General features: G+C 38.6%; 1 protein-coding gene across 2 annotated transcripts; it reads right to left on the minus strand.

Annotated features, from left to right (window-relative positions):
* Positions 1-561: 561 nt before the first annotated feature.
* On the minus strand, positions 562-21,598 carry LOC129100534 (proprotein convertase subtilisin/kexin type 6-like). 2 transcript variants are annotated; one of them, XM_054610064.1, is made up of 21 exons: positions 21,268-21,598; positions 19,429-19,533; positions 17,792-17,902; positions 17,560-17,703; positions 17,298-17,374; positions 16,873-16,961; positions 15,870-16,042; positions 15,561-15,773; positions 12,962-13,062; positions 11,725-11,828; positions 11,462-11,579; positions 10,913-11,101; positions 9,850-9,986; positions 9,562-9,717; positions 9,222-9,324; positions 7,573-7,769; positions 5,783-5,870; positions 5,596-5,699; positions 5,215-5,344; positions 4,403-4,515; positions 565-1,087 (listed from the first exon to the last, which is right to left on the minus strand). In XM_054610064.1, exons 1-21 carry the CDS (start codon positions 21,430-21,432, stop codon positions 990-992), a joined length of 2,715 nt encoding a protein of 904 aa, XP_054466039.1. In that variant the 5' UTR covers positions 21,433-21,598; the 3' UTR covers positions 565-989. The 2 variants fall into 2 exon arrangements, with proteins under 2 accessions (XP_054466040.1, XP_054466039.1); XM_054610065.1 differs by lacking the exons at positions 7,573-7,769; positions 9,222-9,324 and having other exon boundaries at positions 562-1,087.
* Between the last annotated feature and the right edge of the window lie 5,850 nt (positions 21,599-27,448).

Consider the following 27,448-nt stretch of genomic DNA (forward strand, 5'->3'; position numbering starts at 1 on the left):
AAAAGCTGGTTGGTTTAGAGAGAAAAACATCATGATTTGGAAGTGAATTTATAAGTTAACCTCTTTTGTAGCCAACGCATTTGAAAAGATCAGTTTGGGTTAACATAACTAAATTTGTTATGTAACTTCTTATGTTGCATAAGTAATTAAAAATCCCTTTAAGACTCAAATAATTTTGGTTTCATTGACATCCTCCCTGATCAAAACATATTTCTGTTGACCCTGGGAATTTATGTGTCCAAGGCTCCTAATTCACTTTCCATTGGCAAAGTTACTATTGTGATGGCACATTATTTCAACGCATTCCGTACCACCACCACATGACTGGATGCTTGCCCCTTTTAAGGCCTGTGCCGCCCAAATATGTGCAATGCCCATGAATCACAGCATATCTGGCTACACTGAGAGCCTTTTCACTGATAAACAGCTGCCTTCTGCTGCTTGACATGACGCTGGTGAGAGCAGAGAGATTGAACAGACACTAAAGCATGTGGTTTAGTAAAAACAACAATTCACTGAAAAATGTTCAAAGGCTCCATAGTACTAATAAAAGCAGAGCTAGCATGGGGAGAAGTCATAATAAACTGAAGCATTTTTTAATAAAGCTATGGGCATAGCAGTCACTGTAAAAGAAGACAGATGTAGCATGTCTGGCTTTAAAAAGCTCTGTGTCCTTTACTATTTACATTGGAACTGAGCTGAATATATAATAATAATGACAATATCAGGTTCAAAATAAAAAAAACTCAGAAATAAAACAAGTGCCAGCTTCATCTTTACTATATTTGAATACAAGCAGTGTTTTTAAACAGTGCATCTTATTGTCGAAAGCACATCCATTTAAATCAGTTTTGTCCAATACAATTGATTTTCAGTAAGGAATATTTGGTCACATTCCAAAAACTTTTTTGGCAAAATGATGACACTTCAGTCTCTTTTTATGATGTAGTTAGAGTAAGAGAAGGAGTTATGGAGGGGTGATTGGCTCCTCATCCGTTCATCAGACAGGTACGGCAGCAGAACTGACGGTAAAGCCTCTTCTCACAGAGACGGTTGGACTTGACCATCTCACAGAACACCTCATCAGCTGACAGACAGATCAGAGAAGAGAAAGATCTTCATTAAATAAAAATAAATAAATGTGTGCTCCCTGTTCCAAGTGTAAACTTGGTTTTAACACCTTTAATAGTTTTTGTTGCTTATATTTGCTACATATTCAAACTTTTCCTTATATTTGAGACATTTATTATTAAAAACCTGCTGTAAGAAATCCGCAGACAAAAACAGAAGAGTTTAACTAAGTCATAAAAGAATACCTGAAACAATCAGAAAATATTTTTTGTACAGCTGCAAACAACCAGTCATATGAGCAGGGTTATGGGACAGAATAAAAAGAGGAAATGGTTTGACATACACTTAGATTCTTAAGATGTCCATGACTACAACTACTTTGTTTGTATCTAAGACAAAATTAAACCGATAGCTCTGCCATGAAAGAGATGGAGGGGATGCAAGACTGAGGCTAACGAGGCAGGACTGAGCTGATTGATGCTGGCACTGAAAGTTTGCAACCTTGTAAGATTACAACTATTTTAATGACAAATGCTACAACGTATTAGTCAAAATGGCCGATGCTGACAGCAATTCACCAGAGGAAAAGTATTGTCCTCTTAATCGTCTCTCTTTAACTCTCTAACTCTCTATCCCCCCCCCTCTTCCATCTGTGATGTCAACAATAGGTTATGGATATGGTCCAAATGAGGACAACATCCACAGCATCCACAGCATTTTTTCATGAATTATTTTCACAAATAATGATCTTCTCTGATACAACTTTAATTTTCGGAGATGACTTCAATATAACTATTTATCCAAATCTGTCCAGTATATATTCAAGTATGACTTCAACACATATTTTCATATTTAGTAGACATTCTCCTTTGAATTTAATGACTCTGTAACAACCTCCTCACTTATACTACTGTACACTTATAGTATAGTACATATCGTTTCTAAGAAACAGCAAAGGCAGTGATAAGACAGGAAAAAATATCTCATAGAACACAAAAAGGAAGAACAAAAACTAGAAAGAGAGCATGGGCAGAGAGTAGTAGAACTAAATATAATAGCTACATTATATAATCAAGAGAATTATGTAGATAACATTTTTTATTATAACACCCACAGAAGAAACTTCATTCTCTGCCCAGGTAGACATTAATCCGCTATATCTTTACATAGCAAGTAGTTCTTTGCTGCAAGATTAATGCTCTGAATATCTATATATATCTATAATTAGGAAGACCAATTTCTCATACAAAAGATAAAAAAACTACCTTGAAACACAGTAACAAATCAGGAAAATATCTAGCAAATCAATCCTAATCTGGGCTAATCCTCCAGATCTTAATTTACACGGATCAAACTGGTGTAACCATCGGTAGACACAAATAATATGCAGTGCCTATTTAGCCTCATACAAATATCCAAAATTCAAGAGACTTACACATCTTTCATATTATTAGATGCAAAAAGATGCATTTGACCATGTAAACTGGACCTTTTTGTTTGCATTATTAGATAGGTTTGTTTTGGAAATGTGTCAATTTTTTATTAGATTCAAATGGACCACCGCATCAATAATCACCCGTGGAATAACCTCACAAAATCTCACATTAAATCACAGCAATAATCAAACTCACAACACACAAAAACAAAAGCAAACAGCTTAGAGGTTTAAGACCACTAGCCTTGTTTACATTCATGTTTGCTTGCCAGTAGTATTCTTCTTCACATTCCCCAGTGAGCTTTTTTCCATTGAAAAGACACTCAATACACAACTATGGTCACCAGTGAAAAGATGTTCAAAATTGGTTGAAAAGGAAATGTGACTTGAGACCACATCCACATTTTTCCATTGAAAGCCAATATTGCAAATCCAAGTGAATATGGTCTTAATGTGAACGTTTAAACATTGTCTTCAAATACTTTGTCTTTTAACCATAACCGTCTTTTAAACATATTTTGACCCTTAAAAAATGCTCACAGTTAAATATGTAGCAATTTACATAGATTCATACTAACACATCAACAGTTTCTACTTTAAAGATAAAAAAAAACATGTGACACAGAAATCAATTAATTGGTATTTATTAAGCAACAATTAAGCTATAACATGAACAATGTTCTTGAAATACAATGAAATAAAAAATACATGATTGTTGACGGTGCAAACAATAACAAAATCTACCTTTTCTACTTTAAATGTTGTTGTCAAAGCCCCTCAGCAGCAGGTTTCAGATAGTCTGCCATATTTAAGGTGAACATCTGTAAATAAATTCAATATGAGAAAAAAATATTCACATTTGAACCAGTTTAAAACGTCTTTTCACTGGTGACCAATCATTTTAAAAAGTATTTTCAACAAGAAAATGCTCACTCAGATATTACGTAGTATAATACTGTACATGTTACTGTATGCCAAACAGCTATATTTTGACCCTTGTGTTTTGCTAATACAGTTTGCATTATTGGAATCCAATAGTTCAAGTACTTACAACGTATGTAGTTAGCGTGAAGCTTTGTTTATTCGTCAGCTTGTTCACCTCACTCTGCAAGTCCGTTGCGCAGTCTTCAGATTGGTGCTACCTTCAAAGTCGTACGAGCAGTCTGAGCCTAAGTACCTGGCATGTGTGTTCCAGCAGCAAGCATGAATGTATCCTGTCTGTACATGAATGTACAGACAGGATATACGCTGCTCCCATTATGATGTCCTGGGAGCTTCGTGTTGGGTGGCACACGGTCTATTTAGTTCCATATTTTTGACATTTTATATGAAACATTAAATACGTTCAAATTACGTCTTCGTCTAGACAAAATTTTTCCGACCAGTGTAATATGACTTTGGACAAATACGTTCACAGTTATCAATATCATATCTCTTTCAGCCTACAACTGAATAAATCAACAACATAAAAAAAAAAAAAAAGCCGGTTGAAAAGATGGCGAAAACGCATATATACCGTTGATTCACTAAATGGCGTGTTACCAGTGGCAAGATGTGATTCATGCAACTTGTGTGCACGGTGCAACCAATACGGGGACCCACACGTAAAAACATTGGGCTATAGAGCTGCTTGTGGTCAAAAACTACGCAGGGTATTTTGGTGTTCAAATCAGATGCAACACAGAAGGTTGTTATACTAGTTCAAACATCAAATTGATTAAATAAATGACAGGGGAAGTTCTCTCTAAAAACAGAAATGAAATGCACATTTAGTTCGAAAGGTGGAAAGAAAAGGCTGTTTGGAAGTTGTTAACAGCTTTTAACCTGGAAACTTCCAGTTTTGCCAGTAGAGTTGCAAAATGAAGCTGATAAAAAGCTGGTAAAAATCCAACTCACCATTATTACAGGATGCATTCACAATACAAGTCCTGCCGACCAGACTATAACCCTCTTTGCATTTAGTGCAAGTTGTTCCAGGGCCACTGCAGCTCAGACAGTTTTCCTCACATCTTGGGAGACAAAGCAAGATAAAAACCATTAGAACAGAGCTCAAATAATGAAAACCTGGACAAACTATTTTTCTTTTCATATTATATAACAAGGTTTTCTTGGGGCTATTCAATCAGTAACATTATTATTCGTATGGTTTTGCACAAAAAATGTCAAGTCTATAATCCAAATGTTACTTAAATAGAAGAAAGAGAGAGAGAAAGTTTTTGATTTTTCACTAAATTTTAAACCTTCTGCCTTACAAGGGAGCAACTTGTTTTAATTGAGGCACAATAGTTAAGTTACGCAAGAGAAGCATCGCACCCTAACCAACTTTGCTATAACATTTAAAAACTAGAAATGTGCCCTCAGTAGTGTGCAGATCTCAGTCAGGTGTGTCTGCAAAGACACATTTATGATTAAATAAATACAACCAGTGCTGTAAAGCATTGTCAAACATACTTCATTCAAACTCAAAAACATGCAGCCATGTAACGTTATACAAGCGTTGGGTTCGATGCATATATGATCCACTTCATACAAATCGCAAAGTGTGCAAAGTCTTTCTGCCCACAATATTTGCTTGCTGCAGCAGAAGATTAGCCGTGGACAAAAACAGATGTTCACACCCACTAAGTCATGGACGCACAGACCAACACAGTCACACACAATGATCCAAGGTTGAACAAGGGATATTCGTAAGACTGAGAATTACCCACCTGTGGCACATCTTATGAGGTACTCCTGCTGCATCTGCAGAGTAATAGCCAGGAGTACAGGTCTGCACACACCTCCACTCCTGCTGCAGGTAGCCCTCAGTACATTGTATACACTCCTCCTTACCGGGCCCTGGAAAAAACAGATATTAAACTGAATGTCACAAAAGATGAAAATACTATCAGGAGCAAATGGCGCTTTTGGAAAGACGTGATCAAAATATATATTCAAACCTGTAGCTGAATCTCTTCAACTTTTTCTGCCACAGGTCTTGTTTACCTATGTTTTTTTTTAATTAGCATTTGCCTTATCACTAGGTTTTATCTCTGCGTCTTCTGTGAAGACAGTGAAGAAACTTTATACCTGCCAAAAACATTACCGACCTGTACAAGTCCTACAAGATGAATGGCATGGGCTGCAGGTCATCTCTTCCACATGGAAAAAGGTCCCAATGGTGCATTCAGGAACACAAGTCATCCCTGCCAGACTATAAACAAAAAATCAACATTACAACAATTTGTTTTAAACCAAAGTTCATATATACATGGCAATCTCACTTTCATTACATACCGATAGCCTTCGCTGCAGGCGGTGCATCTGTCTGCATACCTCAGGCATCTCATACAGGTGTCATGACACTTCAGACATAGTCTCTGATCTGGCGTAGACAGCATGCACATGCATCAATATACTGGTGGAAACAACAATAATTAACAGTAACAAAGTTAGCGCCCTAGGATTTTCACTTCTGAAACAGCAGTCTGGCGACTATTAGGGTGGTAAGTAACTTATTGTAAGTTGCTTTGGATAAAAGCGTCTGCTAAATGACTGTAATGTAATGTAATAATGTAAGTGGCTATATTTCTGGGGTTCTTGTGTAGCCAGCGGATATCCAGGCCAAGACATCCTTTTTTTAAGTTCACTACTCATTGTTTACCGTCAGAGATGCACCTTGAGAGACAACATGTACAACCAAGATTACAAGCGAAGTTCAAATCAATAAAAAAATGAAATTATTGTCAGACAATAGCTGGTGGTTTATTGCATGTATTGCATATTTGCATAAATATTCAACCTAGGCCTGTGTGAACTTGATTGGTCAATACTACTTGGATCACAATGCGAAACCAAAATATTGTCTCGTTGCTTACAGTTTCGGCATATGAATACTGATTTACAGATTTTGACATGGCAGAATCTGTAAATCTTTACAGTTTATACATGTGTACAGTCTCTACATATGAATGCAGAATCTGTGTATTGAGATTAGCGAACGAGCAGCGGGCTTTCGACCATTTACTACCAGGCCACCAGGAAACAATGATTTGTCCGTCATCATTCAAATACATGGGGGTGCATGTGGACAGTGCATTGTCCTGTTCCTACCATGTGGGCTTCATCTGCAAAAAGGTACAACAGATGATTTACTTTTAAAGGAGACTCAGGCTGACAAAATTGCCCTGGACATGTCCAACATGAGAAGTACCAACTTCTGCCCTCTGGGAGGCACTTTAGGGTGCAGGCAATAGGGAGAATCAGTACAGTACAGCCCTCGCACAAGGCTGAGTTCTTTTTTCTCCCTGCTGTTAATAAAATTACATTATTGGATGTAAGATGTGTGTGTGTGTGTGTGTGTGTGTGTGTGTGTGTGTGTGTGTGTGTGTGTGTACATGACAAGGGACAGGTGCATTTTTCTCAGATGCTGCTTACATTGTATCATGTCTTTTTGATGATTGCTGGAGGGTAACCTTAAAGATGTTTTTTATGTTGTTTTGTTATTCTATTGATTGTTTGGAGCATGTGATGCAAGATACATTTCTGTGTGAATGGAAAATGAAATGTTATCTTATTTAATTGTATATAAGCTGATTATCATTCCCTATTACTGACAGACTGTTACAGGCTATTTGTGCTGTAATTACCTTGAACTTAGTGGGGGTTTTCTGTGTTGCATCTTTCCTCAGTACTTTCCATCATGCCCACATAGGGATTTTGATCAAAAGTTAGTAATTGGCCATCAGTCCGTCATCACCAATTTACAACTGTGCAACTAGCTTGCTAATATGGATAATAAACAAAAACATATGAGTGTGACAGTTTTTATATTTCTTTGGCAGGGGAGATAAACACCCTTCTGTGTGTGTTATAATATCCAAACATTTGAACTATCTAGAGCCCAACCTTTATAACTCAATAACCACAACACATCTATTGGCTAATCCGCAAGAAAACTGACAATATATAATAACGGTCCATTAAGCAAAAATGTTGACAACCCCTGATCTACATGACTGTTACATATCCCATTCTTAATAAAAGGCCAACTGAATTCAGTCCACACTGTGGATGTGTTGACTTACTCTCATCAGCAAAGTAACCTGGGTGACAGGTATCGATGCAGCTAGAGTTGAGTGTGTTGAGGTAAAGGCCTTTTCGACAGGGGCGACAGTCACTGGCTGATCGGCCAACACATCCCTCACAGCCTTTATAGCAGCGTCTACAGCGTCGAGACGCTATGTCTTCATAGTGTCCACGTGGACAGTGGCTCACACAGGCTCTACACACAGAGGTTGGATGGTGTAAAGAGAGTTAGTTTACAGCATAAATATGGACTAGCTTGTAGGGATGGATCTGTATTGATTTTATGGCTTGTAGTTTTAGCTGAAAAGGTGACCGTAGGCGAGCATATGTAATGTTTGTATCTAAGTATGTTTGCTGAACAACTTGACAACTGGTGTGGTGGAAAATTACTAAAACATGATGTAGCATCAATATCTAACTGCATTTTTTTAAATTCCCTAACATTATGGTGACAAATGTCTCGGAACCAATCTTTACTTGCCATCACACAGAGAACTTTTGGGACATTAAAAAATATATGGTTATATTTAGGTCCTATGAGAACAATCCCTTTATGACTTTTTAAGAAGAAAAAGTTAATTTGATAACTGTTGGGGTACATCTGTGAACTTCCAGCACATACAAGGGACGTTCCCATTTGGTACTCACTTGGTCACATGATGTGTGTTGCGTAAACTGGGCTACACCCAAATTAGTATATAGATAAAGATCACATATCACATACAAATCAGCTTGTTTAGCTTCAATGCCTGTCAGGTAAGGTGTTCAAGTCGGGTAAGCCTGAGCAAGGACCAATCTGCACCCTGGGAGGAGCTACTGGCAGCCACAGGCATGGCCTAGGTGTGCGTGAGACCTCACAGAGAGGCAGCTGGTTCAAAATAATAATGGCAGCTACCAAAGAGGTTGGTACATGCTGCAATAGCATCAGTAATATCAGAACTAAAGAGCATTTATACATTGACGGTAGAACCAAGAACAAACCAAAACTTTTGCGTATGGCTGTTGTTAGCATGAAAAATGGATACTGAATCCCTTCTTGCCTGGTGCTTCCTGCTTAAGGAAAGGCAAACTAAATAAGTTCTCCTTCGCAACTGAAATAGCACTTCCTGTGAGACATTCAAGATGACTGAGCTGCCGGTTTAGCAGCAATGGGTTGAGTTCGTCCCTTTACTTTGTTGGGGTGCTTTGCCTGGAGCAGATGACCATATAAAGAAATCCAGCGCTAACTGATGTCAGCTAGTAGCTTAAGTTTAAAAAAATCCTTGGAAACAGAATGGTTTTCACAATGGGCAGAAGCAAGTCTGAAGCCAGATGTTTTTGATACATTTACTTTTCCCTTATTATTTGACACTTTGGCCACATTTAATATAAACACCAAACTTATATAAGACAAAAATAAGGAAACGCATGAGAGGTACCCTTTCTAGTTTCGGTCTATAAAATCTTAATCAGCTGAAAGTAGCTAGATTGCTCTGTAAAGCTGAGGGGAACTACAGAGTTGTAATAATACTCAAGAGTTTGTCAATATGACAAACCATTTTCACATTACACACAGTCATGTGATACATTGTTCATTAAACTAGATTGAGTTGTTCAGCTTTAAAGTTTAGGACTTTTCTCCTCTCCACTTCCTTCTGTCAACTCTTACCTGCCACTTTTTAAGCTGCCTGTGCTGAAGTGGACACAGTTGAGGCAGTGTTCAGTATCTGGTCTGTCACAGCCCTGGTCTCCACACTCACTGTGGCATGGTCCTTGAGGAGCACCACATTGATAATAATAATCAACACCACCATCATCATCCTCACCAGTGCAAACAGCTTATAACTCTCTTTCCAAAAACATGCTCCATTCATTATACTATCACTATTTTTAGACTTGATGAGAAAATATGTTTGTGCTGTTATATTTGATTGTTTTCAGTTTTTGAATGCAACATTATATTACAGTATTTCAGTTAAGAAAAAAAGTCACTGCTTCGTTTCTCTCACCATTGTACTCATCTTCCTCCTCTAGCTCTGGCTCCTCCAGGATCTCCTCTGGGGCTGGGATCTCCAACATCCTTGAATGAGAGTGCTGAGCACTGTGGGGCTGGTAAGGGTCCTGAGATGTGCCATACAGGATCAGTGTCCATTCTTTTAGGTTGCCTGTGCCAAGTAACAATGATAGTATCAATAATAATAACGTTTTTTTTACAATGCTCTGGAGAAGGACATCAGCTTCAAATGTGGTTAATCTAAATGTATGCCTCAGTGTGTACATGTGCTGTTAGACCTTACCCAGCACCTCACGGTTGCGTAGCTTTGATGGTGAGTCAACAATCTCCAGAGTCCATAAGCCCTGTGCCCTCTCACCCCAAAAATGAACCGTCATGAACTCCCAGTTCCTGAAGCCCTCATTGGAACTGTCAAACAACCTTTAAACATAATAGTGAGGTGAAATGAAATGTGAGAAAGGCAAAGTTAGGAAACTCCCAACCCTGATCAGTTTTACATTAGACTTAGTATATTGGTACCAATTAACTATAAAATATCATCTGCATGTTTTGTTTTGCTATGATCACAACTGCCGCGACGACAAATCGGGCCAGAATGTAAAGTTGGGGGGCCAATGGACCCTTCCCCACGTTCAAACCACAACCACCTTCAAACTCTACGTTTATTTACATTTTTTTATCTCTTAAGTTTCGTGACAACATTTTGCATGGTTGAGACGCTATCTTGACCTGTCCACAGACAGAAAAACAGAAATACAAACACCTGGCAAAGTACCCAAAACTGCTCCTATGGTAGTTCCTACTACAGTATGTGTCTCCAGGACCACATTTTGGCAAGATTCCCTCACACACAGACTCACAAGGTGAAACAAGTCACTGTCTTGGCTGGTAATCACAGACAGTGCTGCAGTAGCTGATGTAAGAGATATTAGCAGGGGGCCACCTCTTATCTACTCTGAACCATTTGAGGAAACATTGAGTCTAATTTATTATAAATACTTGAGTAAATCTTTGGTTGAATACAGAATATATATTTGATATTTGGAACGTACTTCATCATGGCCTGAAAGCATTAAGTACAACACAGTAAGTTTATCAGAGATTAGGGAGGGACGATAAACTCCACTTATGTACATGAAACAGAAGTTCAAAAAAATGACAGCATGTTTTGCCAACAACAATTTTCCAGTTACTTGGGATAATCCACAGACCTCCCTGTGAACTGTTTCCAATAAGAAAAGATACAAGTGGGGAATGTGGTAGAACTGACAATTTAATAAAAAGCCAATGTGGTATTGATATTGGAACTGCAAGATGCATTGCTGTGCATACAGTGTATCTCTCACCTCTTGGCCAGCAGCTGTGATCTCGTCCCAGACGGAGAGATGAGGTTGATCTCCATGTCTCCTCGCCGTGGGTGGACGATCAGGACCTTGACCACCACATGCTCCAGGTAATCCACGTGCTGGTCAGGCTCCTCTGAACACCCGGAGGTGGTAGTGCTGCTGTTCAGACTTTGGCCAGCATGGATGTGTCTGGGACAGCCATAAGCATAAGCATTGTGCAATTACATAAATGTCAATGAAAATCTGATGGGAGCCCAGAGTAAACAGCACTAATCTATATCATACATACGTGTATACTGTACTAAATGATAAATGTGTTTATGTGTGTGACATTTATTGTAATGTTTAGATTTCTATAAAATAATAAAAAATATATGTTTAAAGACTTTTTGCCGTGCTCGTTTATAAGATATACATGTGGTATTTTTTCAACAATTCCAAAACACCTGTCATCCATCCTGGATGGATCCAAGAAACATGAAGCCACTTTCATGTTTGCAGAAAGTTCACAGTGAGCTACATACTGTAACTACCTACAGTTTACCTCACCTGGTGCATCGCACAGGCATCTGAATGCAGGTGTGCTGAGGAGGAACAGTCCTCCATTTTGACGCCTCCACCACCAAGGCCTCTGCATCCACCAGGCCAAAACCATATAGGTGGCTGACTGTGAGAAAAGACACGGACTGATTAAAAGTCAAAGAGAACGTGAAGAGAGATCAAAGTGAGACTTTCTTTAATTATCTAAGGCTTCAGTGTTGTTGAATGTATTTTCAGCATAAAACAGTGAATGTAAGCAGAATGCAGTTTGCCTCTGTGTCCTGCAGCATTGGTCTTCCAGTCATCAGCTTTCAGGTGGACTGGTCTGGATGTCTTCACCAGAAGATGTTGCACATCCCTCCATGTCAGCAAAAGGCTAGAGAAACCAAAGACATTGTTCATCTCATTTCGCCAGACAGAGCGACTGTTGAACTTTTGTTTGTTCGATGAGCCTTTGATTGTTATGAGTAAGTAAAATGTGTTTAGTTCAACCAGGTTTGAAGTAATGCATTGTGTTTTTGGTAAACTGTTCCATTGGTCAACTTTAGCCTTTACAGTACATTCACACATGTAGATACAAAGAGGAAGAGGCAAGACAGCCTTCATTGTTAACTGAAGCTAAAAGAATAAGACTGGTTATATGCTCTTTCTATTGTTAACCAATCCCAGGAAAAGACCAGAACCAACGATGAATGTATCCTCCAAACAAGAATTGTTTGTGTATTCAAAGCCTGATATATCTTATTCCTCAGTGCCAGAGCTGCTTACAGCTGTTTTTTTAATTTATTTGTATATAGGCAATAAAATGGTTCATGATTATGAGTTATGTGTTTACTGTTAATTACAATTCCTCCTAGGCATTGTGGAGGTTGGTTTATGCCGTTTAGCTGGTAACACTCGTTGTCTTCCTGTTTCTTCACAGTACAATTTTTAGCCCTCTGGCGTATTGAAGATTAATGCAATAAACAGCATGTTGAGCATTTCAGTAACAGCAATTGAAAAAAACAACTATTTGCATGCTCGTAGATTGCGTGCCAACTGCGGATATTGCTTTACGCTACAACGCGCACATATAACAAAGCTTAAAGGAGAGACAGTTGCTCAACTTAATTGAACTTTCACCCTAGATTCAGTTAACTGGAGTCCCAATTCATGCTTTAGGTGAATTTCATCACCCACATCAGTAGTTGAAAATATAATGGTGGCATCACTTTCCCTTGAGAGGTTTGCGAACATCAGAAAAAAACATTTACACGTCATGTTTATTAAGGGCTGTCTAATGATAAAATGAACAGCTCTGAAAGTTCAGCGAGAAATTTGGTAAACATCCTGCCAACAAAAAAAAAGAAAGAATTCTGAGAAATTATACTTTTGGCTCTTGTCTATGCAGTTTCTTGATAAGAGCGTGTTGACAGCAGAGGAACTAAACAGACATCAGGAAAGACAGAAGACAGATGGCGAAAGAGGAGGGGTAAACAAAGTAATGTGGCAGTAAACAGCAAGACTGACTTGGCCTCCAGAGCAAGGGCTATGATTCCAGCCACAATGGGAGCAGAGACAGAAGTCCCAGTATGACCATCAGTACAGAGATGCCGAAGATCGGTGGTCACCTACAAGGGATCACAAACAAAGTATTCCAAGTTGATGTACTTTATAGATTTGATTTCATATTGAATTTTTTTTCTTTTATTAATCAAACCACATCAATGCTGTGTTTGTTGTCTACAGGGCCTTAAAATGACAGCATGCAGCATACAAATGTTACCTAATCACAAAACAGTATATCACTGAAAAAGACATTGAATTACTTTTTCAATCTTTCTGTTCTACACTTGCTCTTGATTAAGTCTCTATCTATACTATGAGCTAGTAGTTCTAAAGTTGCAAATGTCATTTTTGCCATTTGCTCCCACTATGTTAAAGTACCATGAAGAAATTACACACTGGTAAAAAAAACTGTCTTAAAAGGTTAAAAGCGGGTTAAAAGTAGGTGGCAAATCCAAATCTCCAGGTTCTTATAACATCTATAAAAAGATTATTTAGAAATGAATTCTCTGACATCATTGCCAAAAACAATGCACTGTTACAAGTTACTGTTGACAGGCTGATAAACCCTCCTGTGTCAGTAACCCCATAACTTCTATCCACTAAGTCATACAATGAATTTGCATCCATCTTTATTTACAAACTAACAAGACAAATTAGACAAGCTGTCAGTTCCTTGATATAAGGTAAAGGGTCTGTATTGCCCTTGATCCACTTACGTAAAACCAGTTTAATTAGCATAACGAGCACCGAGCCAAAGCCTCAATTGGGGGCTTTTTTTGAGAAGACGAGTGGAATATCAAGGAGGGTGTCAAAGCATTTATTCAAAGCAATCTGTAATGTTGGGTCAATCTAATCCACACATTTTGTTGTTATTTTTCAGGTTCTGTTACGTGAAGATGACGTCCCCTTACTTATTCCCATTACAAATAGCTAACTGTTAGTGAGCACACCACCAGGCTTGTTTTAAGCTCACAAGCACTGCTTGTTTAAATAAATGACAATGGAACACACTGTATGTGGTATCCTCTCCAGAAGCTCACAGCATGACTGGCATCGACCTTTACACTGCACTAAAAAGTTGGTTCTCTCATCACTGGTTGGTTTTACACAAACCAAAGCATAATATTTACAATGAAGAACACAGTGTATGACCGTCCCACTGAGAGACACGGCTGGTAGCCAGAGCCAAGGCAGAACAAAAGCTCCACATTCACACAGTTCTTTGTTAACTGTGACAATATTATACTAGTTTGTGTGTGTTGTGAACAGAAAAAGTCATTATGACTCTTCACTTGGTCATCTTTCTGTTTTTCTATCTGCCCTCCACATGATGTGAGAGACACACCGCAGTCTTAGCAAACACAACCTCTGCTGATCTTTGGTCTTGTCCCACACAAAAACACACACACAGTCAGTTCTACCAATAGAAATTGGTCAACTTACCAGTCAAATGACAAGAACAGGAACACAAATACAGTACTCATAGCTTCAGTGATGTGGCTTGTTTGTTTCATATTAACAACTGTCACAGTATCAGGTTGTCATTTCTCATTTTTATTTGGTTGACAGATTTGACAAACAGATAAATTCTGTGATGAGAGCAGCTTTTTCCAATTTCTCATGACAAGATTGGGAAAAAGTAATCCATGCTTTTTAACCACTCGCCTTGACTAGTGTAACTCCTTGTCCATGGGAGTCAGTCAGTCTTCATCCTGCCTCTGTATATGCATTTTTTGTAAAGCACTTTGGTCAACTCATATTATTTTAAAAGTGCTATAGCAATACATTTGAATTTATTTGATTTGAAAGCTAGTCCAGTTCCCTAAGGTTCAGGCAGGACCCTCATCCTTTTCTTGTTGATTGACAACCAATGCATGTCTAACATTATGTGGTCTGTTTGTAGCTGGTATAGCCAGAAGACTCACCAGTAGTTAAATTCCTTAGACCTAGACTTAGACGTTTTACTTTTCGTCAATTTGAATCCCCTCATTTTACCTTAGCAAACTAGCTAACTATACTAATACACCAACAAAATTAAGTAATCACTGCTACAAGGAGGGTTAAAGTCCCACATAAAGGTTAATAAAACAATGGTTAAATGCTAATGAAAACAGTTAACCTTCTTTTAAATGATAAGGTGCTCCAATTTTACTAGCATGTATAGTTGTGCTTCAATTGTTTTTTGGCAGCAACGTGTTACATATTATCACCCTATAAAATTGTCACAGTGAGTGTTTATACAAATAAATTTGATCATCCAGTACCCAGAGCAACATTATCTTTTCTTTGGAAGGATGTCGCTGGGAAACTCCTTTTAGCTCTGTTTTGATCACTACCAAACTCTTAAGAAAATGAGCATCAGCTGCCAAATGCTCCAGTATGTTCACAGTTAGTTTATCAGAGCTGTGTCCTAATGGGGACAGGTGGAGCACCGAGGCGTATGACTATAAATTGAGCAAGTCATGACAGTTTGTTTCGAATTGTCACAGAAATTATACATATTTTATGGAATACGTCTAACTGTCTGAGCTACAGTTTATGAAATTTATGTAGTACTCACAATTTTCCTCTCGTTAAACTCTCCACTGCTGTATGTTGTGGCAATGATGGAGCTGCAGACCTCTAGGTACCATGGCTTGTTTCCGTTCTCTGTGGTGCTTGAGATGGAGATTGTGTAGATACTGCTGGTGTAACCGTCACATGAACAGTGATCCCCCTGTCGACCCCCGTTACCTGATGCCCAGACAAAAATGGACCCCAAGCCTTTGCGGCCCTGTGTAACACAGTTATGTGATTTCATTCAAACATCAATAAAACATACATAAGACTGCTCAGAGAAATTCAGTTTTTTCTTTGTGACTGATCAAACCTTCTTGATGCCTTGCTCGAATGCCTGCTTAGTCAGCAGCCCAGGGCCATCCACTGTCTTTCCATCGTCTTTTGGCCCCCAGCTGGCACTGTAGATGTCGATGTAGTCAGGTCGGATTCCCAGGGACTTGGCCTCTACCAAATCAGTCACATCACCATCCAGCATCCGAATGCCTGTGTCCAAGGTATTAGTAAACCCAACACATCAAACTAATTTCAAATGGAATGAATGTAAGGCACTCTTTCTTGCATCTTCATTAAATCACACAGTGAATGGGTGTATCAATAAAGAGTTAAAAGCAGCATTTACACTAAAATAACAACAATATTATGCAATTTAGAGCAAAAAAATGTACTTTATCTGATGACTGTACTCATATGTTTACTCACAAACATACAGTATGTTGAACTCGTAAAAATATTTAGCAGGAGTTATAACTATTCAAAGGTACAAAAAAGGTATACTTATCACCAACCGGTAAGGCTCACCCATAAAATGCTGTTTACAGGTTTACCTCTGCAGAGACCTGAGGTCTGATTCTCAGTTATGAAACACAATAAAGTGTAGATTGTATCTTTGTATGATTTGCTTTGGTAAGCATTGAAAAAGACGATATGAAAAAGAGGTAAATGTCCAACTGCAGCCTGCAGTACAACAATAATAACAATTTTGACCTGGTTATTGTAAGATCAACAAAGTCATTTGGATTCAATGTTTGTTAACCGTGAATGTTTTACCAATCTTTATGTAAATCAATGTAATAGATTTTCCAGATATTTCACTGCATAAGTAAACCTTTGACTGATGATGGTGCTAAATTAAAAGTCAGGGGATCAAAAGAGTCATTAGGATCGACATTTTTTGAACTATGAATATCTACATCATGTTTAATGGAAACTCATTGAATAGTTGCTGAGATATTTATGTCTTGAACAAAGTGGTTGTATAACAGCCCACACTACTAGTCTGGTTTAAGTTGTGAGTAATGGACAGAGAACTCTACCTCCAATATGAGCATTATAGGCAATCCCAACAGTACAATGGGAGTTATTGGCCACTGCAGCAACTTCACCTGCACACCGAGTTCCATGTCTACATGTAAACAGAGAAAAAACAAAGAAATTACAGCCTGACACATAGCTGTGATCTGTTTCGATGGCACGTTCAAAGGCAGATTACTGTAAGCATTAGAAGAAGGAGGCATATCTGAAAAAAATAACCATAAGTAGGTCAAAGGGGTTTCAGACGCTGTTGAAAGATCTAACACACACTTTGAGGCCATCAGTACTTGAAACCCATCTGGAACTACTCCTGCTGTATAGTTGGCAATTGACCAGAGACATTAATAAATGATATAGAAGATGGAACTGCAGAATAGATTTAAGTTGAACGTGACAAGGTGAAGACATTGGTGGTATTCTTTCTTACATATTTTCATTGCGGGAGTCATAACGTGGTGTAGGGTCATGGTCATTCCCATTGACATCATAACTTGCTAGATGGTCCTAGAGAAATGATAAAGGAAAACAAAAAAAATGGGAACATATTGGTGAGGCTGAGACAGAGAAAACAGCTCAGTTACAGAAGCTTTTATCTTAGTTCTTGTAGTGATGAATTGGTTACTAACTAAGACTTATTTTCAGTTTGAACTGTATCCATATTTGTAGATGGTTGGATGAATGGCACATACATAGTTCTGAGCCAGATCAGGGTGGTTTTTCTCGATGCCATCATCCAATATGGAGACCACCACATTCTTGCCGGTGTAGCCCCTCTGCCAGGCAGCCAGAATGTTCATCTCTGAGTGACAACGTCTGTTCTTATCATTGCAATGCTGAAAAGAAACATGATACACAAGCACCTTTTATTTTTCTTGTCAAAATGGAAATGGCGGGATGAATGAATTAGTGTTCTGTACTTACAATGTACCACATGTTGGACCATTTAGGGTCATTGAAATGAATGAAGCTGGGGTCATTTGGGGCATATCTCTTTACTCTGTGTTTTACTACCTGCTGCTGAGCCCATTCCACCTAAAGATTGAAATGGAAAAATAGAAAGAACACCATAAATCAGTTTCAAGAAAAATAAAGTTTTCTATAGAAGCCCACACCTGTAACATTATATTGAAACATATTTATGTGTATAAATAAAGTCAGGAACTTGAATTTTTCATTTTTGAAAAACCCCACTGATCACTGACTTTTAAATCGAAATGACAGATTCTGCTTTGGTTAACTTCTGTGTGTATTTGATATGCTCCACATGGCCTTTTCCAACAAACTTTTTTCACGGCAGACTTGTCTTAGTAGGAAAAGCACAGCAGTCCATTTCAGCAGCTATATGCAAGTTATTTTAGGGTGCAAAGTCACTAAATGATTTGTTGAAACTAGTTAGTTTGATACTAAAGCTATGTCTATGTGTAACAGCTGGTAACAATAGGCTAAAGCTAGTTATTGCTGTACTAACAGACTCTGCTTATGATAGCTTTCTAGTCACTCCTGGTAATGAGTATCACTATTAAACGAAGTTTGACCATGACTAGCTCAAAATCCACAAAACCATGCTGAAAATAAAATAACTGTGAAACAATTGCATAAGAGTCTATGGAGCACAATTGTAAAGTTGTTGGACCCTGGTCGGAGCTGGCCGATGCTAGCTATGATAGGCAAGTCTGCGTTCGAGTGTTCTGTACTTAGCGAAGGATCAACTGTCCAAAATCTGGTTAACTTGGTCTGGAGGCAGCATACTACAACAGAAACAGAACTACACATAAACTGTACAATCCAAAAATAGTTGAAAACAATCCTAAAACCAGTTAGATCCCAAATAATCAAAGCGCAACTTATACACATAAAATCAAGAATATTTAATATTCTTCAGTGCTACATCTACACCTATATTCTTTCCTACTGTTCCGATTAAATTGTAAAAAAAAATAAAAAAAAATCTACTTCTTTATTCACTTTTTGTATAATTCATTTCTAAATGATCATCATTGCACTAAATTGTATTTTCTTTTTTTATATTTGATCCAGTACATTGTGCATTAGTCATTTATATATTTCCATAAAAATACATTTTACTTTTTTCAATCTCACAGTTGCAATTATTTTCCTGCTGATTGTTGATTGGATAATGTGTCCACAGAGAGTTAACTGCTGCCTAATAATCTAATGAAGGCTTTAGCTGTAAATAAAATTCCCCAAATTACCATCACGTTGGGTGTGTATTTCACTTTTGGAAAATAGCCCTATTGGAGTAGAGTGAATCTGTCTTAAGGGAAACAACCCCATTGCACTTTTTTTTCATCCATCTGAAACTCAGTCCTGGAGGAGCAAATCTGTTTCTTCTTATTAACCAATTTTTTAAATCATGAGAGGTGTACAGCATTTTCACATCACCATAGAAACCAATTAAGTGGCAGAAAAATATGTGAACTGCTGCCAGTTCTACTCTTTTTCTAGGCTTTAGACAAGAAGAAAAATATGTTCATGTGACCATATCTCCTCTGTTGAACATTTTGTTTCCACTTGAAAGAAACTGATATGAGTCTCACCTCAGGATCCATATGGATGAAGCTGTGGGGGCCCTTCAAAGAGTATGCAGCTCTGCGAACCACTCTGCTGTGGTGGAAATGGTAATGGTCCTCCAGACTTCCTATCTGATCAAAAACATCCAACAGCAACATCAAGGCAATGGAAACAACCACACTGCAACATAAGCCATAAAAAGATGGCTAAATATCTATCTGAGCTGATGTTATCCAAATGGCTTTTACACTGTTGTGGTCTGGCTTATTCTACATTTGGGCCATCTGTATATGATTCAATAAATATGCATGATCTCTCTTGACTTTACACCAAAAATGTGAGCAGGATTCTAAGCACATGTGCTCAGCTGGCTCACTGCAGTCATTTCTTCATCCTCTCCCTACCTCCTTGAACAACACACCTAGACTTCTTCTCTTTAAAAGACTTTAGGCCTATCCAGTACCACTATAATAAGGCAGCCTTTATTAAATGTTAAGAGGACAAGTTGCAACGTGCAGTTTTATTAAATGTTAATAATAATTTACTGAAGGTTTACAGATCACTTTTAGTGACATAACTGTCGCAACAGTTGCAGGACAAAAGTCTAAAGTGAAGAAGAAGCTCCTTACATTTATAATGTTGCAATGTTTCAACGTCGTTATCAGGTAATCATCTATGTGAACTAAAAGCATGTTTATACAAAAACCAAAAATGAGAGCTACACCTACATTTAAGAGATCAGGAGATACAAAATAACACCCATCATCCCAAAATAATATACTCTGCACATAAAAAACACCTACAAGAGGACTGTGGCCTACACAGGACATATGTAATACACATGTTTATACTTTTATTAGACATTTCTTTGGCTGAATTCTTCATTTAAGTAGATGAAACATTTAAACTAAGTGAAACGTATCCCGTGTGCCAAGTGTGTAGGAGAACTAAGGTGGCTGATGTGAAAACAAGAAGTTGGAATGGCCCTCTCTAGAGCTAGAGTTTGGTTTGAACGTTCTGGGCTACTGTAAACGTGGGGCGCAACATGGCGGGCAGCATGAAAAGGACCAACTTAGTAGGTAGATATTAATGGTTCACAATTATTTAGTATGATCAATTCATTTTACACTAAAGAAAACATACTTATTAATTTTGTATTCCATTTCTCCCAAATGGTCCCCCTAAATACTACAAACATACCTTTAAACAATGTTATTTGTATCATGTGATATCCTAATTGTAGGTGGAGTGGCCATCATTTCTTGTCTGTATATTGTTATCAGTTATAAGCCATTAATGAGAGCAGGTTTGGGCTGCCCGATTGTGTGTTTCACACTTTTGATTAGGCATCAGATTTGGGACATGGATGTTAATAAGTAAAAAAATAGTTCTCAACTGGCAACCCAAAAGTTATTCGAATTAATGGCTGATTACCTATCTACAACAAATTAGTAATTACATTTTTATCTTTAAATAAATATGTAAAAAAAAAAAAACGTTTTAAAGGCTGGACACATTCGAAAGTGGTTACAATTGGTCTATTTTTTCCTTATATGTTTCAATATCGCATGAGAAGGCTAAAAGTCATTCAGTTACATCAATCAAGAAAATGTACAGTTTGGAAAGTTACAACTTCCACAGAACAAACATTACAACATTTACCTGACAGTTATCTCACAATGTCTTTTTTTACGTTATAGGCATTTCTTTCATGTCATAGCCATTTTGATTATAGCTTTTAAATTGGCGTTCACAACTGCTTCATATAGTCGTGAGATCAAACGTTTTCGACAACTGTTAACTTCATACTACTTCAAAGTAGACGGAATGCATCCATAGCAATAAATAAAAAGGGTTCAACTTACCTGTCCAAAGTTTATATATCCATATTTTGCTGCGATTGTGTCAGCTTGTTGCTGACCACCTGTGACCCGCACTGCCCAGTGGTTTGTAAAAACGTTACCGTGTCCCGACACCACTGATTGACTCGTTTCAACAGCTAATACAATGAAAAGCAATAATAAAGTCATTCTGACTTCAAAGGTGAATAATTTAAGTCGGTTCAAGAGACAAGTTTCGGCTCTTTGTTTTAGTAAGCAGCGTAGCTTGTTTGGTCAAATATGTCATAAATCAATCATGAAAACTCACAGTCCAGCTGAAAATCGCGGAGGAGCTGGGCAATATGAACTCACGGCAGCAGCCAATGACACAGAGACCACAGCGAAGCACAGTGAAGATTAAATCAGCGCCCTGTCCGGATGCTGCTGCTTTGACCTGAATTTATTTATCCTCAGGAATGATTATGTGCTTGAACTACACTCTATTCTACACTATGAATGCAGTAGCCTCTAATAAAACACTTTCCATAAATGAGGTTCCTTAATGCATTTGTGTCATACACGAAAAAAAAAGTTTGGGAATATTTGGCATATGTTTTAATCAAGATGACCACAATAATTCTATCTAAAACAACTGCTTGCCCTGCAGAAATGTTTAAGGACTTGGCTTCAAATAATAATTTGTCTTTGTTGAGGTTTTTCCACAAAAAGTTAAATAAACAAGTTAAAAAAAAAATTATATAAAAAAATTAAAAAGGCAGACTCCTTCTCATTTCACCAAAATATGCAAATATAGTCCGTTCTCGATGTTTGTGACCTTGACACAAACACTCGCCTAGGTTTCGTATTGGACTATGATTGGCTTTCGATCTAGTTGTGATGTCACAAACTCCTGCTGATTCATACTTGTGTTAAACTGGCATTTTAGTCAGAGTAACTTCCCCCCCTTCTTTCAGCAGATGAATGTGAAAACGAACTCTGCACAGACATCATTATGCACAGTAAAGCTCTCGCAACAATAAGAAAAACACATTTTTGATTGGAGGGGTACATGTCCACCACACATGCGAATAGATATTACATTTGCAGACTGGATATGCACAGAAGAAACAATCAAACATTAAGGGACCTGAACATTAAACCTAAACCTAAATTTCAAGTTATATCTGTTAAGATCAATTTCCTTTTATACAAAATAAGTTCAGCTTTAGGCAGGCCAGAGAGGACAATTCATTTCATAATAAACACATTTGTTGGGGCAGTCCATTGAATAGGTAAACAAGGACCACTTATTGCATTGACATTAGATTAAATGTACTTTTACCGTGTCTGAGCTCTAAACATGTTTCAAAATACCCCTTTGTGCCTAAACATACAATAACAACAACTGCTTATTGGTTTTAGCAAGATACAGATATGTTTGAGGATTGCATTAATCAAGAGATAAATAGACTTTTAAGAACCTGTTGACCCACAGTGCTGATAATGTGTGCTTCATAGGCAACATTAAAAGGTAATACAAATGTTATGCAAAAGCTTTGTGGAAGTGACTTTCAGATTGTTATTTGTGCAATAGCTAACATAGGTTATTTTGGTGTGTGTGTGTGTAAGAGAGAGAGAAACAGATCTGAGAACATTTGAACTGTACTATGACTCATTGCCCTCTAAAGGCACACTTGATAACTTTTAATTAATACTTCTGTAGAGCCCATTATAGCTATTCTTGACTTCTGTGACAAATTACAGAAGAAGAAACTCACCCCCTGTTGAGTTTCTTGAAGCTGTTCTAGAGGCTTGTGGTGAAACAAAACCTTACAAAGACACTTGAGTATTTACACATTTACCTACATTATTGTTATTTTTGGATCTGGTGATGATAGCTGCTGAAAGAGGTGTCTGATTTTATCCATTGCTGAGTAAAATCAAGATACAGAAGTGATCTTATTAATATTTCTGGTATTGTTTGGTAGAAGCAAAAGTTTCTTTTTTTAAATCAAGTAATCAATTGATTTATTGATTGATTGTGTTACGTTCCCTGATTAAGGTCCAGGGGATGAGGGGAGTAACAATGTAAATAAACCCAGGAAAAAAGAGTCATGGGCAACCGATATTAAAGCAAAATAGGAATTTATTAACAATAAACTGAAATGCTCACAATGCAACAATTGAAAACTACTGTCTTACAAAGGAAAGTGACACTGACTAACAGCAGTGACAATTGAATTGAACAAATCACAATATCAAACAAACTAACTAGTCACGCTACACCTGCCCTCACAGCTTTAGCAGAGGAGATCACCAAACCTACAACACACACAGAGCTTGTACGTTGCCACTTGGCCCACTGGGCTGTCTGTCTTCATCTCCCGGCCTGTTTACTACCATGGCACTAATGGCTAGGCAGGGAAAATGGTGGCACCTTGTCTGCTTGAGTTTGCATGTTCCCCTCGTGTCAGCGTGGTTTTTCTCCGGGTTCTCCGTCTTCCTCCCACAGTCCAAAGACATGCAGCTTAGGTTAATTGATGATTCTAAATTACCCGTAGGTGTGGATGTGAGTGTGAATGGCTGTGTGTCTGTATGTGTCAGCCCTGCAATAGTCTGGCGACCTGTCCAGGGTGTACCCTGCCTTCGTCCAATGACAGCTGGGATCGGCTCCAGCCCCCCGCGACCCTAAACAGGATAAGCGGTTATGGATAATGAATGAATGAATGAATGTTACCAATGATCATTTAAGGAAAGTGATAACAATCTGCAGCTCTTGTTAAGATCAATGGTAAACCGGCCCATGCACTCCATGATACTGAATGTGCAGACAGTAATATTCTGTCCGTCAGACATCTGCCTGTACAGGATGCACAAGACACTGATGCTTTTTCATTCCAATAAACAAATAAATAAATAAATGATTGCAGTTCAATGCCCATTAGGGACATAAAATGCTTTAGGGAGCCACCCTCCCACAGAGGACACTTGGATGGATATTATATATTTTTATCCGTTTCAGGCTGTCCTCTTTAAAATCAGACAAAGACTAGACTAGATGAAGCCTCAAAGCACATTCACATTTGTAGATAGCGAATGGGCCATCGGAAGTGTAGGCCTACTGGTACCTATGCCGAATATTAAAGTGGCCCTATTATGCTTTTCACTTTTTCCCTCTCCTTTAGTGTATATGTTATATATATTTCTTTACATGTAAAAGGTCCGTAGAGTGTAAAACCTGAAGTCCACGCCTAAAAGGAGTTACCCTCCCCCTCAGAAACACTGGTCCTGGGCTGCCTGAAACGGCTCAATTGAATTCTGTCCTTCACTTCCGTAACATTATGGGGTCTTAATGTTACAGAAGTGACGTAAAACTCCTTCCGGCTCGTTGGGGCCGCCCTCAAACAACAAAAGAGAGAAACGGAGCTGGAGCTCCGGAGGAAGAGGTTTTTTTTGCGGCTGTCATGTTCGAGAAGACGCTGTGCTCTGATCTGCGAGGGGAAATGTCCTTTGTTTGGACTTCCGAAGGCAGATGAAATGAAGAAAAAATTGGCTACATTTCATTTTTAACACAACATTAAGTTTTCGTTGAGCAGAGCAGTACAACGAAAACTTAATGTTGTGTTCGCTGCATTTTGCCAAGGACAGCTTCAACAGTGTTTTGAACCGCTCTGGAAGGTGGGGCTGAGTTCTGTTTCTAAGGGTCGGGACATTTCCGACACATGGGAAACTTTGACCAATCACAACAGAGCGGGCTAGCTGACCAGGGCAGACTTTGCTCTCTGGGGGGAGGAGCAAGCGCCAGAGAGAGGGTGAGAAGAGGTGCTGCAGGAGAGCCAAGATGAGAAAAAACATGTGCATTATGAGCATTAACGCTTATAAATATGTTGTAACTGTAACTAAAGATAAAAATATGCACCCGGAAAATAGCATTATAGGGCCTGTTTAAAGAAAATTTGTACTAGTGAGGCCATACTGAGTAAGTTCAGTGCTGTGCATGTGTATGGTTAGTGATGACATCAATGCGGACTCTGAGGCATCTACTAGGCTACATGCAGAAACTAGAGGGGGAAGAACTCAAAAGAGCTCAGTATAGGCACAGAGTGTAATTAACTGTGTAAATACCACCTATCTTGGGGAAGGCAATACATGTGAGAAAATCCTACAGGATAGGCTGAGGACATTTTTAAAATATGTGGTCTGGGGGTGGTATAGGGTGGCCTTAGAGTGTTTGAAAAATAACAGTATGTAGAGATGTCCTGACTGTGTTTTCTCCCAAGGCTCAACTTTGTCCATATCTATTCATCTGGAATATGGATCCTCCATAATTGCAAGTGGTAATTTGGGCACTTTCTTATCCCCTGCTTGCTGACAAAAAAGCCTGTACCGCTGTGTTCAGACCTAGCTAATAAATCCTGCTTGCAATTCCGACCAAGGTCTTTTTAGTCCCTAGATGACCTGCCAAGGGACTCCTATGCCCAAGCTTTAACACCTGTTCATCTAGATCACCTATATTCACACAGAGGAAATAGCATGTCCATGCCACCTGACCTCACTGCACTAAAGCTGTTTTTTTTAAAGTCCTGCAGTGATTCATCCTGTTTGTGATGCAGGAAAAAAAACATTCAATGTCACAAACCTCTGGCTATGGTAGCCCTGAAGCTCTTTTAACTTTACCAGCAATTTTCCCTTGCCTCCTTTGCCTCATACTTTTAGTCACTTAAACAGAACTATCTGTGAGAACATTTTCATGGGAAGGTAATTCAGACAGGTAATTGCAGACCATGTTCGGAATTATTTATGTGTTTGTAAATATATATTTATGTAAAAATGTGCGTGTATCTGCATTGTATGCTATCTTTCATGCCTGCCTTGTAAAACACTTTATTGCTTGTTTTGAAAAGTGCTATTTAAATAATATTTATTATTATCAACTACACAATGTGTTTTTAGATTAAACATTTGTTGCACATGACAAAACCAACAATCTAAAAAACCAACAATCTAGTGTTAAAGATTACAATTTCACAGAAAATCAGGATTTTCTGCAAAACGTGGTATTTGTTGTCAAAACTAAGAGTCAATTAACTCTTTGATCAGGTGACAGCCAGACGTTTCCCCATCTTGCCCTGGGTCTTGCGGTTGGTGGAGAGCAGTGGAGTGCAACTGCAGCTGCTTTGATCTTGTGTGCATGACTTCAGGGCAAGACGCAATCAAATGTGAAATTTATCCGGCATACATTGTGCAGCAGTCGCTTCTGTGCAAGACTGGCTAATCTCCAACGAGCGTATTGTTTCTTGGTCCCAACTTTCTATTAAGTCACGTTGGAAGTGAAGACATTGTTGCAACATGCCAGTAATTGAGTCCATATCTGCAGGCCCCTGGTACTGAATGATCATGTGCAGCCCCTCCTGCCACACCATCTTTAGTCTTCAGCTACATCCATTTTTTGTGAGTCCAAGTATTTTAGGCTTTATACTGGTTGCTCGTAGCTAGACCCCTTCAATTTTCAGAATTTAATACAATTTCTGAAACCAAATGTAAGGTTTTTACAGCCAGGATGAAAGCAACGGCATTGAGATTTAAGAGGGAGACTGAATCGATCAAACTGTGATTTTTTTATGGAAACTGATATGGGCCCTCATTATGCTCAGAGTTTGCCAGCCAGCTAAGGAGAACCGATGGAAAACCTAGTGAGACATTAGCGAAAGGATGACACGCAAATTCGTGAAGCGTTTCCACATTTTCATCGGCCCCGAGCTGAAATCCCTGCAAACCTTCTCGCAGTTGCAGTCGCATTATAGTGACTGCCTGGGGCAAGGAAGTAACACCTTGTCAAGTTGGCATAGCGAAACAGAAGAAAACTCTACACTGAAGAATCCCTGGCAGCACTAGCTACAATATGAATAAGTCGGACGTACTCCCAATTATACTCTCAAGAATCTACCCAAGGCCGCTGTTATATGAGCCACAAAATCCGAACTAGACCTTTACCCAAGTCAAGGACACAGGTGAAACTCTGGCCCAGTGGACTGTCTGATGTGGCACCCCCTACTTGCCATCAGCTGTTCTGGGGGTGTGTCTTAGGAGGGAACAGCTTAGGGCCCAAGTCCAGCCCCCGGCCAGAAAGTCAACTTGGGCACTAGGTCGCTCCCGTGTCAGCGCACTTTTTAGCTTATCATTCATGTGGATTAAACAGGAAGACACAATTTACCAAAGCTCTTAA

The sequence above is a fragment of the Anoplopoma fimbria genome, chromosome 2, assembly GCF_027596085.1.
Source record: "Anoplopoma fimbria isolate UVic2021 breed Golden Eagle Sablefish chromosome 2, Afim_UVic_2022, whole genome shotgun sequence".
Classification (NCBI taxonomy): Eukaryota; Metazoa; Chordata; class Actinopteri; order Perciformes; family Anoplopomatidae; genus Anoplopoma; species Anoplopoma fimbria.

What these genes read in the sequence shown, in the direction of transcription:
- LOC129100534 (XM_054610064.1), bottom strand. Translation starts at nt 21,432, where the DNA reads ATGACTTTATTATTGCTTTTCATTGTATTAGCTGTTGAAACGAGTCAA. An exon ending in TCATCCATATGGATCCTGAG is followed by an intron (nt 17,903 to 19,428) that starts GTGAGACTCATA and finishes TTCAATCTTTAG; the next exon opens with GTGGAATGGGCTCAGCAGCA. An exon ending in CCTCATAAGATGTGCCACAG is followed by an intron (nt 4,516 to 5,214) that starts GTGGGTAATTCT and finishes TTGTCTCCCAAG; the next exon opens with ATGTGAGGAAAACTGTCTGA.